Here is a 15,805-nt window from a genome sequence, read left to right as displayed (position 1 = left end):
CTGTCTTCCAAAGCAATGTAAAGCTCACACACATTTTTTACAGATGTATTTTTAAACAGCAGCTATATGTGGGAGATTGTCTATTTGCTGGAAGAAACCAGAATATAAACTCTGCAGAAGAAAACACTGGCAATAGCTTCATTTAAAGCATTATTTGTAAAAGATTTCAATCGGCCGGGTACTCCTCAGAGATCTGAGTGAGCTATTCTAAATGTTATTATACTGACAAAAAGATGTACTTTCTTTTAATGAAACAGTGACACTTAGCACAACCCGTTTATCACAACCCAGGGAAGGAAACATCTTTCAACATTTTCGATACCGGTGACGGCTAGTAGGAATATTTACAATAGTATTTTCAGCACTGATGTTGATTAAAGATGTATTCAGTGGTGTATAACAATTGACCTGAATAACAGTGGTGATCATATGGTTTCATAATTTGTTAATCAGACAAAAATAGGTAGCGAAACAGCTATAATGAATTAAACAACTGACTGCTTCTCATAAATGTATTTGTAGTTATCTTGCAAGACGGAGTGGCTACAGCAAAATAAGCAAATGCTTTTTTCACCACAGATACAAAAATGCAGAATAGAGAACCATCTTTGGTGCAGAAAAAAAAAAAGAACAAATGAGGGACAGTGTTAAGGAGATAATTTAGAGATCTGTTTGTGTGCATCCTATTTTGAATGTATGAAAAGGTATTTAACTGTGAAAATGCACAGCTCTATAAAAATGCACTGAAAACAGATATAAAACTATAAATCATGAGCAAAAATGGATCTGAAGCCAGAAGTTTGTACAAAGTGTTTTTTTTTTTTTTGGATCCAACACTGCCAAAAAAAAAAAAAAGTGCATTTTCAGTGCCTGTGGCCTCAAAGAAAATGTTGGTTTTGTTTTGTTTGGGCTTTCAAGGCAACGCGTGTCAGAAACCCCAGGGTGAGCCTAACCTTCCTCATTTCACACTTCAGTTTTCGCCCCAGGCTAAGGATATCAATCCGAGGTTGAAACTCTTCAGCCCTGGCGGAAAGCTCGGTTAACTCACCCCAAAAATCCCACCACTCTGAAAATTCCTGAAGACAGATGGATAGAACACTGTCATCTGTTCCACTCTCAAGAAATCTAGCAGGAGGTTGTCCACCATTCCAAATTATTTCAAATGGGGAACAAAGTTCCAGTTAGGAGGGAAAAGCAAAGTAGACTAGCTTCTCGATTTCTTCTGAGAGCGAGGTCAAATATAGGAAACCTCAGTTGTCTGTCCGTCTCTCTCTCTCTCTCTCTCTCTCAACAGCCAAACCAGTTTGTGTCGCACAAGAGTTTCAACCACTTTGTTAACAGAAGATCACAGCCCAACTACAATTTCAACATTTTTTTTGGTTGTTCTTCTTTCTATTCATTAATTCACCGTAACAGGTTGTCAGGTTCAGGGTCACGATGGTCTGGAGCCTATCTTTAAAGCATAAGGCCTGAGGCAGGCTGCACCCTGAATGGGATCAATCACACACATTTACTCACACATACTAAATTAACTTTAGAGTCTTAAAGTCTACATTAAATACTTTTCTTCGGACTGTGGGAGGAACCCAGAGCACCCAGATCAAAGCCACAAGAGCACTTAAGAAGTATTTGCGAAAATGTATTTTGTACATGTTACAATTTCTAACCAGTGATGCTGCAGCGAAGTTATTACCCAGGGCAGGCTCTGATGAGACTGCCGCTGAACCTTTTCTAAGTACTTCCAAGCGCTGCCTTTTCCAGATTTGGAATAATCATCATTTGACCCATTAGCTCTTCAAAAACAAAGCAGATACACTATACTATGTACATCTCAACCAATGCAGTTGTCGTCAAAAAAAAAAAAAAGAATCTGTGTTATTCCTAGCAATTAAACATTTCTTGGCTGATGTACAGCATATTTGTTTTCAACTTGGACTGGGTAAAGAAGAGGAATCGCAATGCCTTGGTCTTCTTTCTGAAATGCACTTATCAAGTTCTTGATGTTCCGAAACAGCCGCTTGTTGACACCGGGAGCAGTCTGGAATGCAGACATTGAACAGCGGCAGCTTAATCAAAAGTAATTTTAACAAGGAATAATTGTACATTAGTTAACCGCCATTTGGACATGCAACAGCATTTTGGTGAACAGCCATTTCAATATGGAATATTATTCTTAATCTATTGCTGTTTTAATGGTGAATAACAATGTGTTGGTGATAACGCTACATAGAGCTCGTTGGAAGTCGCTTTGGAGAAAAGTGTCTGCTAAATAAATAAATGTAAATGTAAATTACTATTAAAGCATGCAATGATGACTTTATGGTCAGTTGCTGATATAAGATGGTAAAATGTTAAATGATAGCTAGAAGAGCTGCCATTTAAACACTGAATACTATCTTGATCATCAATCGCTATTTTAACGTGAAATAATGATAGTTTAGTCAATGGCCATTTCACCACTGAGCAATGACGTTTTCCTCAAAGACTGTTTTGAAACGGAATATCTATTGTTCTTTCAGTGTTATTTTTAACACGAAATTTTTTCAAGTAACAGATGCTTTTGTTGATACATTGATATTTAGATTCACTTAGATCTCTTCTGCTTCAACTCTTCGTTGCTATTAAATATTTCACAACAATTTATCTATCTTTTATTTAAATTGCTTTAAAAGCTAACCATCTTTTCTCCAAAATGATTAGTCCTGATGATCATAGAGAGTTTTTGATTTTTGGGTCAAATCTGGAAGTCTGTTTGAGCACTGTGGGAACATGTTATAATTTTCTGAATACGAATGAAATTGTTTGACGAGGACTCATTTAAGGAAAATTCAGGAACAAGTTTTGTCCAGTAATTGGAGGAAGAATGTATGTTAGATGAATAATAGTTCAATATTATAGCTATTTGCAACTGCTGTATTTTACTGGGTCCTGCTCTCCAGTGGGTCTGGGGTTCGAGTCCCGCTTGGGGTGCCTTGCGATGGACTGGCGTCCCGTCTTGGGTGTGTCCCCTCCCCCTCCGGCCTTATGCCCTGTGTTGCCGGGTAGGCTCCGGTTCCCCGCGACCCCGTATGGGACGAGCGGTTCCGAAAATGTGTGTGTGTGTGTGTGTGTGTGTGTATTTTACTGTGGTATACTTATGGTAAGTTTGTGTTTATTTCAATATGATTATTTTAAAAATTGCTTTGATTAATGGGGCTGCTGCCATTCATTTGAAGAATTTAACTTTGACTCTCATTCCAGCTGTTTTACCCTCCAACAAGGTACTTATCCTAAAAATGTACTCCAGTAAAAACTACCCTGCTGTATAAATGGGTAAATCATAATAAGTATCTTAACACTGCTTTTGGTTCAAAGCATCAAGTAAATATGTAAATGTAGATTATAAGTGTCTTTCTAATACGCATAAACCTACAATAAACAGATAACAACAACAGAAGTTGGGGGAAATTTAAACACTTCTCTTTATGTACCCGGTTAGTTTCTGCATAATTAATACGAGATACACAGATCCTATAGCAGACCGTTGAGCTTTGAAAATGTGCTGATATTTAAAGGAGTGCATTTTGCAAGTGACACATTTTGAATATCCAGTTCATGCTGCTATCTTCCAGGCGTCATGGGTGCTTTTTAAATACCCTTTGTGGGCAAACATTTTCCTTATATCATGTTACTCATTTTTTTCAAATTTCCGCTGTCAATGAAAAATAAGGTTTCGCTTTCTGGTTTTGTCTTAATAATAGTAATAAAATTAGGCACCGTTGACAAAAAGGTCAAGAGCTAAGAGTAGATTTAATCGTTTCATTGTTAGTTCCAGTTGCTTCTGGATGAAAATGTAATAATGAATAAGGGTTATTCTAAAGGCTAGGAAGGCATCCTTCGGTTGCAAATGTTACTGCCTTGTATTTATACTAATCTGTACCTCATTGATTATTCTCTTTCAGATCCTTTTTCTAACAATACATCTGTATTGCTTCAGTTGTGGCATCGAGGAAAGATGGTTTCTGTTGTCATTTTTCATTTCTGTCTAACAAGTAATTTTTCTCTCCCATCTATAAAGTGTACATCAGAAATATGCACATAAATCATTTCATCCATGGATGAGGTGTTTAAGGTAGTGGTTTTCAGAAGCGTTTTCATGATAGCAGATAAAACTGGCTGTTCCGCAATGCAATCCACATTTCTAAGAGCTGCTGCCAAAACAAGTTAAAAACTCCGAAGTAATACTGTAATACCAACGTGCTCATAGTGACATTTGCTCTGTGGGGCCTCATTACTGCTGAATATTCTAATTAAGTATCTTTCGTCTGAGTGGCATCATGAAGGACGCAACAGCTGTTGCAAGCAAATAAAGAGCCTAATACACGCAGTAAAAGTACAACTCTGTTTACACTCACCTCTATTGTCCAGGATCCTCCCTCCACTTGGAACAGTCTGTAGGTGTAGACGTATTTATGATACCTGTCAATATGAGCAGGGACAGCGCTGTTAGCCACTCTCACCGATTAATAAAAATCTGCAGCTCTAATTCAGAATATGTCCTCAGACTGGATGTGTAATTGTCTAGAAATATTCTCTGTTCATAAAAAAACATGTTGCTTAGCTTTAATGCAGCAGTTTTTAGCGCCATATACCTTATCTGCAGAAACTGTTAACATTGACCTTATCTGTCATGTAAGACTCCTGTCAAACGCATGTTTTCATACGCTGAGCAGTACATTCCTTCGGAGAAGAATGCTACAAAATAAATATAAATAACATGGCGGAGATAAAACAGCAGTATAAATATAAAAAAAAGCTAACATTCCATCATAGGTATATTTTTGTTCAGTTCTTTACTTCACTGGAACAGAGATGCTGTCAGCAATTTCAGCCCAGCCTTTTGGATGTTTCTTGCATGCTTGTTCACGTTACGTGCACTTTAATGTATGTTAACGTATGTTTATGGGAAATTAGACTTTGTGAAGTGTGTAAGTCCAACACTTCTATTAATAATATTAATCATGGAGAAAACAAGCCTTGAAGTTAATTTTAAGAATGTGATACAAGAAAGGTTGAAAAATGTGTTTATAACGATATATGAACGACGCGGACGTACAATATAGCTTTTTTACAGTTTGGAAGCCACAATGTATTCATTGTTACAATCAGTACTATAACAGGTCTGCTCTCACATTTACCCAACCCAACCGGTGATACCACACGATGGTGTGTTTGACATTTTACCAAAAACTGTTTTTACTTACAAAACACAAAGGCAATACACATCAGGCACTGTCTCACTCTTTCTTATGAGATAGCTGCCATCCTTCCCAGCAGCGCAGAGCACCTTCTCCCCTGTCTGCTTGCTGATGGCACCGTGGTAAAACCCCAACGCTTCCATCTGCCGCCTCTTTCTGCCACAGAAGGCCAAAAGATGTCTGGGAGGCTTTTAACTGCACGACTGCAGGAAATGATCTTAACAGGAAGAAAGAAACCGAAAGAATGAGAGCCAAAAAAAATTAACAGAGCATTAGGAACAAGCATGGTCCCTGCATAGTCACTGGGTCCAAAGTGTGTCACTTACTGTAAAGAGAGATGCTCGTCAAATTTCGATGGCTCGACTTACGATTTTTACGACTTTACGATGGTGAGCTGGCGATAGACATTCAGTAGTACTTCGAATTTTGAATTTTGATTTTTTTCTCCAGGAGAAGCTCAAGATACAGTAATTGCCCAGTATGAAGGCGGCAAGCCCATAATGGCCATCGCACGTATGCTAAGCTATGATGTTCAGTAGGTTAGGTGTATTAAATGCATTTTCAACTTACTATGGTTTCGTGGAACATAACTCCATCGTATGTCAGGGACCACTTGTATTTAGATTACTTTCAGGCACATGCAGTGGCTCTGTCTATGATATCTTGCAACATTTACAAAATTATAAATTTACAAATTATAGCGTGTCACTAAAATAATAATAATAATAATAACAAAAATAATAATAATAATAACAACAACAACAACAACAACTGTACTGTGATGAGAAGCTGATTTTTCCTTCCTTTTTTATGAATCCAAGAATGTCTTCTTTTGAACATAAAGGACATAATGTGCAAATAAATATAATTTTCAATATTTTTTTCCTGTTTAACAAGTTTACTTGCCTATACTAATTGTTTATTGCTTAATATTAATTTTCAGTCCATTCAGTGCATTTCCATAAATATATGTGCATAACAAACTGACGTCTTCATTTATGAAGAAAAATCTGATCGTCTAGACTAAAAGAATGTCTTTGATAATATTCTTAATTAGATGTATGGGAGTGAAAGTGGGGGAAATGAAGACCAGCATACTTGGATTGAGTTGGAGACCCCTTCGATAAAAGATAGAAAAAATATTTAATAATATGTATAAATGTATAAGACATATGGGGGTGCGGTGGTGCAGTGGGTTGGACCGGGTCCTGCTCTCCAGTGGGTCTGGGGTTTGAGTCCCGCTTGGGGTGCCTTGCGACGGACTGGCGTCCCGTCCTGGGTGTGTCCCCTCCCCCTCCGGCCTTACGCCTTGTGTTGCCGGGTAGGCTCCGGTTTCCCGCGACCCCATATGGGACGAGCGGTTCAGAAAATGTGTGTGTGTGTGTGTGTGTGTGTGTGTGTGTGTGTGTGTAAGAAATTTTTCTCAAAGACAATTACTGCAGAGAAATCTTACTACATGTCTTTTAAGTAAATCATTTTAAGACAATAAAACTAGGCCATCCGCTACATGTTTGGGTTGTATTTGTCTCCCTCTGGTGGTTACTAGTGAGAGTGATAAACATGGGAAACTAGGTGCATGTGGGATTATTAACATACATTTACATTTATACATTTAACAGACACTTTTCTCTGAAGTTACAATTTTAAGGCATTTACAATTATTAACCCCTTTATAGAGCTGGGTAATTTTGCCAGAGCAATTTAGGGTAAATACCTCACTCAAGGGTATTACAGCTGGAGATGAGAGCTGAACCAGAAACCTTTGGGACCAAAGGCAGCAGCTCTAAGCATTACATTAACAGCCACCCTATACTCAAAAGCCCTGATACATCAGCTAAATTTATGGTCTTATTTTCATCATTTTTGTCAGTTGCTTTAAAAAACATACCCATCTGTATACTGAGGCCTACAAAACAGGTTCTGTTAGCATAAGTGATGCCATTAAAGCTTGAAACAAACTCCAAATTCTCTTTCCAAAATTTGTGCAAAGGAATCAGGCTTTGTAATTCCTAAAGAAAGGGAAAAAAAGTTTTAAAAAGTATGGAAAACATTTCCTTGCATATCAACTAAGTTTTTAATGGCTTCATTGCCATAACAAGTGGTGACAGTTTATGACAGCACAGTAAAATGTTACGAGCGTGCGATATTGCCATAGCTCATGGTTTGTAACCGCTTGTGACATGCGCCATAAGCATTGACAGCAACTACATTCAGTCATTCCATGTCATTCATCTTTCGAACACTTTACATTGCGTTATTCATATAGAGCACGCCACGTACACTGTTTGTTCCGCACTGCGTTTGCCTGTAGAATGTAGAAAGTTTGGTGTCTGGCCAAGAAAGGGCATCGCCATGGCAACCTGTGACCTTCAAATGGCAGTCTTCTATCTGCAGTATGTTAGCCTGGTGGTTCTGCCATCTGCATTAGCACACACTTCCTTGTGTCATTTTGGATTGCTTCAGCCACTCCCTTACCACGGTGAGCGACGGTAAATGTTCACCCATCAGTTCCTGTGTCTCTCCCAGCAAACACCACAGTATAAAGGTCAAACAACCACAATACACCAAGCACACTTTAAAGAGCTAGTGTGGTACTCTTAAAACAAAAGTGTGGTCAACGAGTCAGAGGCAGACAAACACTGACACAGGGTAAAGGAAGCGATAGAACACCATGATTTTACTATTACCATCAATTCATCCACTTTATTTCATCCACTGTACAGCGAACACAACAGTGCATAAACAGCCTTATTCCTCTTATTTTTATAATCATCGTGGAAGAAATAGCATTTGAATTGTTTAAAAATAATATATTAAATATTTTTGATAAACCCACATTTTTCATTTTTACTGTACAGGTAAGTACACTTCTTGCTGATGGATGCTATAGCAGGCGGCTTCAAACCTAGGCCTTTTGAGTACAAAGGTGGTAACCACTAGGCCACCCGCTGCCCCTACTTGAAGCAGTGAGAAATGTACATAGTAACTGTCACAGGCCTCAGATAATGAATTAGTCAATATTTTTCTCTTACAGAGTTATAAAAGTGGACAATTTCTATATATTTATACAAAGAGCAGACATACAATACACCGATCATCATTTAGTGAGTCGATGTTTTTCTTACTCTTACTATATATATATATACAGATATAGGATAAATATAAAAAGAATATTAATGTAGCCAATATATTCAGCAGTGCAGTGCTGTCCTGTCCATGGTCTACCCTACTCAGCCTCAAGCTCTGTGCTTTCAGAATAGGCTCAGAAAGTCACAACCCTGACTTTTGATGAATGGTTAAGGAAAGTGAGTATTTAGCACATGGATATATTATTGTATGTGTTATGTATAAAGGGGGTGCGGTGGTGCAGTGGGTTGGACCGGATCCTGCTCTCCAGTGGGTCTGGGGTTTGAGTCCCGTTTGGGGTGCCTTGCGACGGACTGGCGTCCCATCCTGGGTGTGTCCCCTCCAGCCTTATGCCGTGTTGCCGGGTTAGGCTCCGGTTCCCCGCGACCCCGTATGGGACAAGCGGTTCAGAAAATGTGCGTGTGTTATGTATAAAACATTGTGGACTATGTGGGCCAAATTCACGACATATCTATATGCAGTTCTCTATGCTCAGCACAAACACCATTCACTGTGGATTTTGCTATTTTTACTGCATGACCAAAAAATGTTAAGTGCTGCCAGTTGCTGGAATGTCTTCTGTCTGATAGGTTAAATTAAATTTTTTCTCAGCTTTCATATTACAAAAAATGCTAAATGTGTGACAATAAAACATGATACATTACAGGTGAGACTTCTACTTATACCGTTCTTATGTCCTGTTATTGCTTATATGTCAGCAGGTGACAAATCTGTAAGTGACTTATGTCCCAAGCATAGATCCTCTCAGCAGGGTCATCCAAGGGCATGACAAGGCCCTTGGAACCTCAGAGAGGACCCTCCTGTGGAGAGTTATAGCTCATCTCCGTTCTCATTTGCGACTCGAGCTAGAGCATCTTGAGTTGTTCCACGGTCTCCGCAGGCCTCAGGTCCTTCAGGTCACTCAGCTTTCGGGAAAAGGAGCTGAGCCTGGTGCTGACGGAGCCCCTCTTCTGGGCCAGACTGGGCAGCATGGAGTCATGAAGTCTGCTGAGTCTCTCACGGAAATGGTTTCCCACGAAACAGTAGAGGAAGGGGTTGATGGCACTGTTGGCAAAGCCGAGGCACAGGCTGAAAGGCAGTGCAGCACTGATAGCCTCCTCCAGCCAGCAGGCCCTGAGGACCCTCAAGGTGGTCAAGGCGTTCAGGAAGGTGAGCACATGGAATGGGAACCAGCAGATGAAGAAAGCCAACACCACAGCCACCACCATCCTGAGCACGTGGTCCAGGTTGCTGGAGCTCCTATCCAGGGCCGAGGTTTCCAGGAGGTGCCTCGCGATGGCACAGTAGCAGCTGGCGATGATGGCAAAGGGCAAGAGGAAGCCCAAGGTGTTCTTGGTCATGGCCAGGCCCACCAGCCACCTTGGCTGAGGGTAGTGCATGACGCAGGCTGTGACCCCCAGCTCCTCCAGATGATGGGTGTCCCTGAACACCGCGGTGGGGATCGAGGCGATGGCGGCCACCACCCAAACCACACAGGCGACCGACCGTGCCCCGCACAGGTTCCGGCGCCGCTGCGCCTGGAAGGGGTAGATGATGGCCAGGTAGCGGTCAACACTCATGCAGGTGATGAAGAAGATGCTGGCGTAGACATTGAGGGAGAGGAGGCTGCCACACAGTTTGCACAGGAGCGTCCCGAAGGGCCAGTTGTAGTCGAAGTAGTAGTAGACCGCCCAGAATGGGAGGCTGGCCAGGAAGAACATGTCGGAAAGGGCCAGGTTCAACATGTAGATGTTGGCCACGGTGCTGCGGGCGCCTCGCTGGCACAGCACAAACACCACCAGGCTGTTTCCCATGAAGCCCAGCAGGAAGATGATGCTGTACACGGTAGGAACGATCACGTTCTGGTGCTGGGTCGCTAATATGTTGCTGCAGGACACATTGCTTGTATGGTCCCCCAATGAGACATTTGTGGCTGGCAAGCTGGATGGAAGAGCGGTCGTCATCGCTGTCCCCGGGTTTCTCATCAGACCCTGTGGATGCAGAGTTCAAAATCAGATATTATCTTCCCTTCGGTAATGCAACTTTAGAAAAACAGTGTGTTTTTATTGGTGATGATGATATGGGGGTAAGTCAAAAAGTATTCCCAATTTTTTTTCAACTCTGTAAAATGTTATTGCTGATAATTTTTGACTTTCCCTTGTGTTGTTGTTCTTCTTTTCCGTCTTGTTATAGTAAAGTATTAAAAAGTGATGACAAAAGTTTACATTGCAAACACTAAAGAGTAAATATTAATACATGAAAGTAGAGTCTTTTGCTTCTAATATTATATACAAACATTAATAAAAACATATTCTTCCAAAGTATTAATAAGAAAAGTGTTTTGGTAAGTCCAACTCCTTTTTGCTAACAGTCAGACTATGCTGTTTTCTGGAGATTTTTGCCATAAATGTTGAACCGCATTGTATTTATCATAGAGAGCTGCCAAATGAAGAACAAAAAAAAAAGAAAATTCAGTACTTCACTGCTGGAATGACGTGCTTGCTTAATAGATGGATTTTTGTTCATAATTCATCATTTTTAAGCCTTCAATTTGATTCAGTTCTTTTCTATAGAAATGAAACACATCAATGCGGTTTTCAGACAACAAATTAATTACAGTAGAACAAGATAATAAACGACTTAAAAGGCTTCTTTGTCAAACAATTAAATGCTGCAGTTCACCCTACAGTTACGAGCGTGTCTGAAATACATGAAACCAAAAAGATCATTTTATTTACTTATTAAGCTGAAGAACACAATCTGTAATTTCCTTCTTCCACACTTTCATCAATGTGGACTGCTGCTCGCCCTGCAAACATAGGACGAGAACGAAATTGATGTTTTTTTGAAATATTGACGGTCAGATGAAATCCCACAGCCTCCCATCTGATCTTGTCATACTTTTCCAATGAACACAGTTTTAGTGCCACATAATTTACCTTTGCAGGAAGTCTTTTCCTTTCTGCTCAGAACTTGCCTTCTGTCCTTATCTCAGTAGTTGAATGATGACTCCTGGACTTTCTCTGCTGTCTTATAGCCCTCCGGCGGCCAAAGGGGATGAGGACGAGGGCGCGTCCGCGCAACCCAGCAAGCCACGGGAACTTGAATTCCCGCCAGGATCCGGGGGGGCAAAGCATCTGCCTTTTCCATGAGTCCCAGTAGAGTGTTTAAGCTCACTCACATCCGGAGAGACCAACGCAAACAATTAAATCAAATCGAGATGTGTGCTCTCTCTGTGTGTGTGTGTGAGAGAGAGTGTGGACTGCATCTCACAGGCTCATCTCATGGACTTGCACTCATTCTCCTCTTTCTGTCTGAGCCAAGATGAATTGTCCGCAGAAGATCTGGGACCATTTCATTAACGGACCAAAATACAGAGCTTCCAATGAAGGGTCGGCGGGTGGCGTAGTGGTTAGAGCTACTGCCTGACTCTCAAAGCATCCAGATTTGAATCCCACCTCCCGCTGCGGTACCCTTGGTCAAGATGCTTAACTCAAATTGATACAATACGGTACTGACCTGCATGAAAACATTTAACAGACACTTTTCTCCAAAGCAGCTTAAAATGTTAAGGTGACAATTATTGCAAGCTAACAATTATTTACCCATTTATACAGCTGGGTAATTTTACTGGAGCCATTTAGGGTAAGTACCTTGCTCAAGGGTACTTACGTAGAAGGGTAAATCGTTGCAAGAAGGTTAGTACACAAAATTCAGCATTATGTTATATTAGAAAAGCCTCAGCTAAATAAATAAGTGTTAAAATGCCCATCACACTACTAATGCCTTCAGAACAGACACGTCCAGTTAGGTTCTGTCCTTCTGGGGGGGGGGTGTTCTGCTGTATACCCTGGATTTATGATATGCGTGTCAGTAGGAGATTAATTGTACATGTAAAATATTTATAAAATGAGGAGGCAAGCAATTTTTCCATGTCTGGGCAGATAAACAAATTCCTCCTGCCGATGTCATTGGAGCTGGAAATGCAGGAGGTACAACTTTGCCCTCGTCGAGATGGGATGTAAATATTCCACAAGAGCATGTTTTGGTACGTCTTCAGGAATTTGACAATACGGTAACAACAGGAGATGTGTAAAAAGGGGGGGACAAATAAAAATTACAATATGTGCAATTTTAACTGTTACTTAATATCACAACGGAGCATGAGTAACGGCACTAACGGTAACTGCATCGGCTCGCTCGGAGCCCCGGGTTCGATAACTCAGGGAGATACCCATCATGGTGTCACAAGCCATTTTATTTTTACTGAAACTCCCTGCATTTATCTGCGAACGGGAACAGAGGAGGGAACACTAATAGTGGAAAAATGCAATTCTCTCTGAGATGCAAACAGCGGATAGCGGCCCCATACAAATCCCGCACGATGTCGTGACACACAAGAGTCCATCGTCTGAGCTTTAATCCTCCGTGCGGTTCCAGTATCTGCGGCCACATTGTATGTAGAATTGACCAGACTGACAACTTGACACACGTACTGAGCGGCTTCCCCTGGGGTGTTTTCTTGGAGAAAACACACTCCATGGTGACAGCGTTGGTGGGTGGGAATATGCGTGTGTGTGTGTTTTGCAATCCGATCATTTGGTTTTATAAAGAGAGCTCACCCGATTCATAAATATGGTTATAGGATTTCATTTTACTCCCTGTATTCAGCTGCGACATTTGTGTGCTATCAGGCCTTATGACGCCTGATGCCTTTCTCCAAAGTAACTCATTATATTAGGTTTGTATACTCAGCGACCGACATTTATTAACCCTGTTAAATAGCTGGGTAAGTTTTACTAGAGCAATTCAGGGTAAGTACCTTGATCAAGGTTACAGCAGCAGGAGATGCGATTTGAACCAAGAAGCATCAATTGCAAAGTGACGCCTCTAACCTCTACTCTGCTAAAACGGCCTTTTTTTTTTGCTGAAAGGGTTATGTTTTGAAAACTGAATTGGTCTCATGTAGTCCAGAAAGCAGTTGTGCATGTACTGTACATACCCAGTGCTTCATCCTTACTGTACTTTCTTATAAAGTTAGAGATGGAAGAATGGGGAAATGACCCCCTTCCCAAAGTTCAAGCAAGTTTTATCTTGCTAACCCCCCCATTATTCATCACAAAAAAATAAAAAATATTATTAAAAATATAAATGTATTATTTTTTGACATTTCTTTTTAATTATCATTTTGATCAATTAGTTTCATTCATTCCTTTTTATTATTTTTGGTCCCCCGCAATACCTGAAAAGTCAATATGCCAACAAAGGACAGCGCAGAGATTTGTCGTTCTTAGGAGCACTGGTCATGAACTATAAGGATATAACTCTGTTTTGTAAGTTTGTATAAGACATCTGCAGAATTACAATATCTTCTCATTTTATCATTTTCAATTTTAAAAAAAAAAAATCAATGTCCGTATCCAGGCCACTGCATTAAAAAAAAGCAATAAGCAAAATCAGGAGCCAGCCTTTGTACTACATTTATTTAGCGCAGTACAGCCAATCTTTGAAAGGGAACCATTTATAAAGCAGCTAAAGTACAGAACACAGCTGCCACCTGGCACTCAAACAGCAAAATAAATGACAAGGATCGGCACGCACAGATTACGGGGGTTTTTGTTCTGTCACAACATCGCCTCTTCTGGAGGGTTACGTGTCAAAACACGATGGACGTAATTAAATGGATGCGGCTGCCGGAGCTCTCATTGGAAGCCCTTCCCAGGATGACTATTTATGGTGAGCGACGGAGATTTGCACACATGACAGAGACCGATGAGCGATGCGGGAAAACGGACGCGCCGAAATGGGAATATCAAAGCGGGAGCGGGGCCTTGTTTCGCAATAAAGCTTTCTTTAGAACACTTTCTTCAAACCTGCAGTGCGCTACATAAAACAGGTTCACCTCAGCACAGTAAACATCAGTCAAAATACAGTGAAGATCGATGAGACACTTTCGCTTTATGTTTTCATCGTACTGACACATGAAGCGATTGCCAAATTAAGTCAAAGTAAGAAGGTTAGTAAGTAATTGCAAGACATTGTGCTGTTCCTGACTAGTTAATAATAGAGTATTTATTAACAGCACAGCTATAGTAAATATAGGACTTAGAATGAATGGGCCAAGTTATGTACTAGCAGGTTTATTTGGATTCTAACAGCGGGTTTCTCACACATTTGTTTTTTTTTTTTTTTTTAGGAATTTATGTTTTTTTTGTGCGCGAAAATACGAAAAAAAAAATTATATATGTATGTGTGCGCTGAAATATCTATATTTTTTTTCTTTCTTTCTCTCTCTTTTTTCCCCACGGTTCACACATGATCATTGCTGTCTGACCGGGATATTGTGCCGGAGCGTGCTGAGAGGCCACGCTGGGTGTGAAAGATGTTCAGCTGAGGACCTGGCAGGCTTCACGGCCGGTTTTTCCACATGTAAACTGTTATGACAGGAAGCTCTGACGGAAACCTGTGAGAAACACAGCGCAGCGCATTGGCCGTACATTACAGGTGCTCCGGTCCGCGTTCTCCTCTCGCCTTCTTGGCCGAGGGCCTCGAGTAATAAACGTAACATAGGAAACGCGGAAAGAGCGTTCGCGCAGCACATAAACAGATGCCCGGCCAAAATGCGGAAGAAGGTCAAGCGCGAGTGGCATGTCGCTCCCGGGTACGAGGCATGAACACAGAAGGAGTCCGGAGAGGCAGCAGGACATCACATATATCAACCTGCCGTTCAGCACCAACTGAAGTTTCCATCTCATTGACTGGCAAACAAGAGCAGTAAAAATTCTGTAATAAAGGCAGCGGGCTCCTTCCAATCACACTGTGTGCCCATTAGAATATAAAACAAACAGGGAAGCTCTTGTCGTGTTTGTAATCTTCCAGTGCAACTATTTGGGAGAGGAATGCATGGAAAAATCCATCGTCCCAAAAGAACAGCTGTGTGAATACGCGGGGGCGGCTAATAAATATGCGGAAGATGCAATGAGCGCCGGCCTTTGCGGACGCTCTGTAGCGTGTGAGAATCCCGCACGCAGCCAAGCGCTGTGAACGGGGGGAGGGGTATCGACGGTCAGCCTTTTGGCGAGCAAGAGCTGTGCAGCGATCCCGTGTGTGCGCGAGTCAGATGGGAGAGGGGGACGTCGCTGATTAGATCCTGAAGGAACAAGCGAGCGTCCCCCAACCGCCCCCCACAGGCTGAGACCCCACACCCTGGAGTGCTCGGTGTGTGCAGAGATAACCAGGAACATAGAGAGGGCGAAGTGTGTTTGTTTTTCTATGAAGAAGGAATGACATCAGACCACCAAGAAACAAAGAGCCCAAGAAACTATCTACTTCCTATGTGACTCATTAGAAGTCGTTCTTATGTAAGTTTGTTTTTTAGAATCAGATATGATCAGAAGGATGTAGGTCAGCAGGAAAAATACATTATAGATAAAAATATATAT

The 15,805-nt window shown here is 41.2% G+C and overlaps 2 protein-coding genes across 4 annotated transcripts; both read right to left on the bottom strand.

Annotated features, from left to right (window-relative positions):
* Positions 1-5,388, bottom strand: sh2d1aa (SH2 domain containing 1A duplicate a). The gene is made up of 3 exons (XM_018728471.1): positions 5,244-5,388; positions 4,395-4,458; positions 1-2,038 (listed from the first exon to the last, which is right to left on the bottom strand). Exons 1-3 carry the CDS (start codon positions 5,378-5,380, stop codon positions 1,889-1,891), a joined length of 351 nt encoding a protein of 116 aa, XP_018583987.1. The 5' UTR covers positions 5,381-5,388; the 3' UTR covers positions 1-1,888.
* Positions 5,389-8,724: 3,336 nt separating this feature from the next.
* agtr2 (angiotensin II receptor, type 2) lies at positions 8,725-11,411 on the bottom strand. Of its 3 annotated transcripts, XM_018728480.1 has the most exons (3): positions 11,303-11,411; positions 11,102-11,172; positions 8,725-10,354 (listed from the first exon to the last, which is right to left on the bottom strand). In XM_018728480.1, exon 3 carries the CDS (start codon positions 10,346-10,348, stop codon positions 9,230-9,232), a length of 1,119 nt encoding a protein of 372 aa, XP_018583996.1. In that variant the 5' UTR covers positions 10,349-10,354; positions 11,102-11,172; positions 11,303-11,411; the 3' UTR covers positions 8,725-9,229. The 3 variants fall into 3 exon arrangements, with proteins under 3 accessions (XP_018583996.1, XP_018583995.1, XP_029113930.1); XM_018728479.1 differs by lacking the exon at positions 11,102-11,172; XM_029258097.1 differs by lacking the exons at positions 11,102-11,172; positions 11,303-11,411 and adding an exon at positions 10,842-10,919.
* Positions 11,412-15,805: the final 4,394 nt, after the last annotated feature.

This window comes from Scleropages formosus, chromosome 14 (assembly GCF_900964775.1).
Source record: "Scleropages formosus chromosome 14, fSclFor1.1, whole genome shotgun sequence".
NCBI classification, from domain to species: Eukaryota; Metazoa; Chordata; class Actinopteri; order Osteoglossiformes; family Osteoglossidae; genus Scleropages; species Scleropages formosus.
This window is presented reverse-complemented; position numbering and strand designations above follow the sequence as displayed.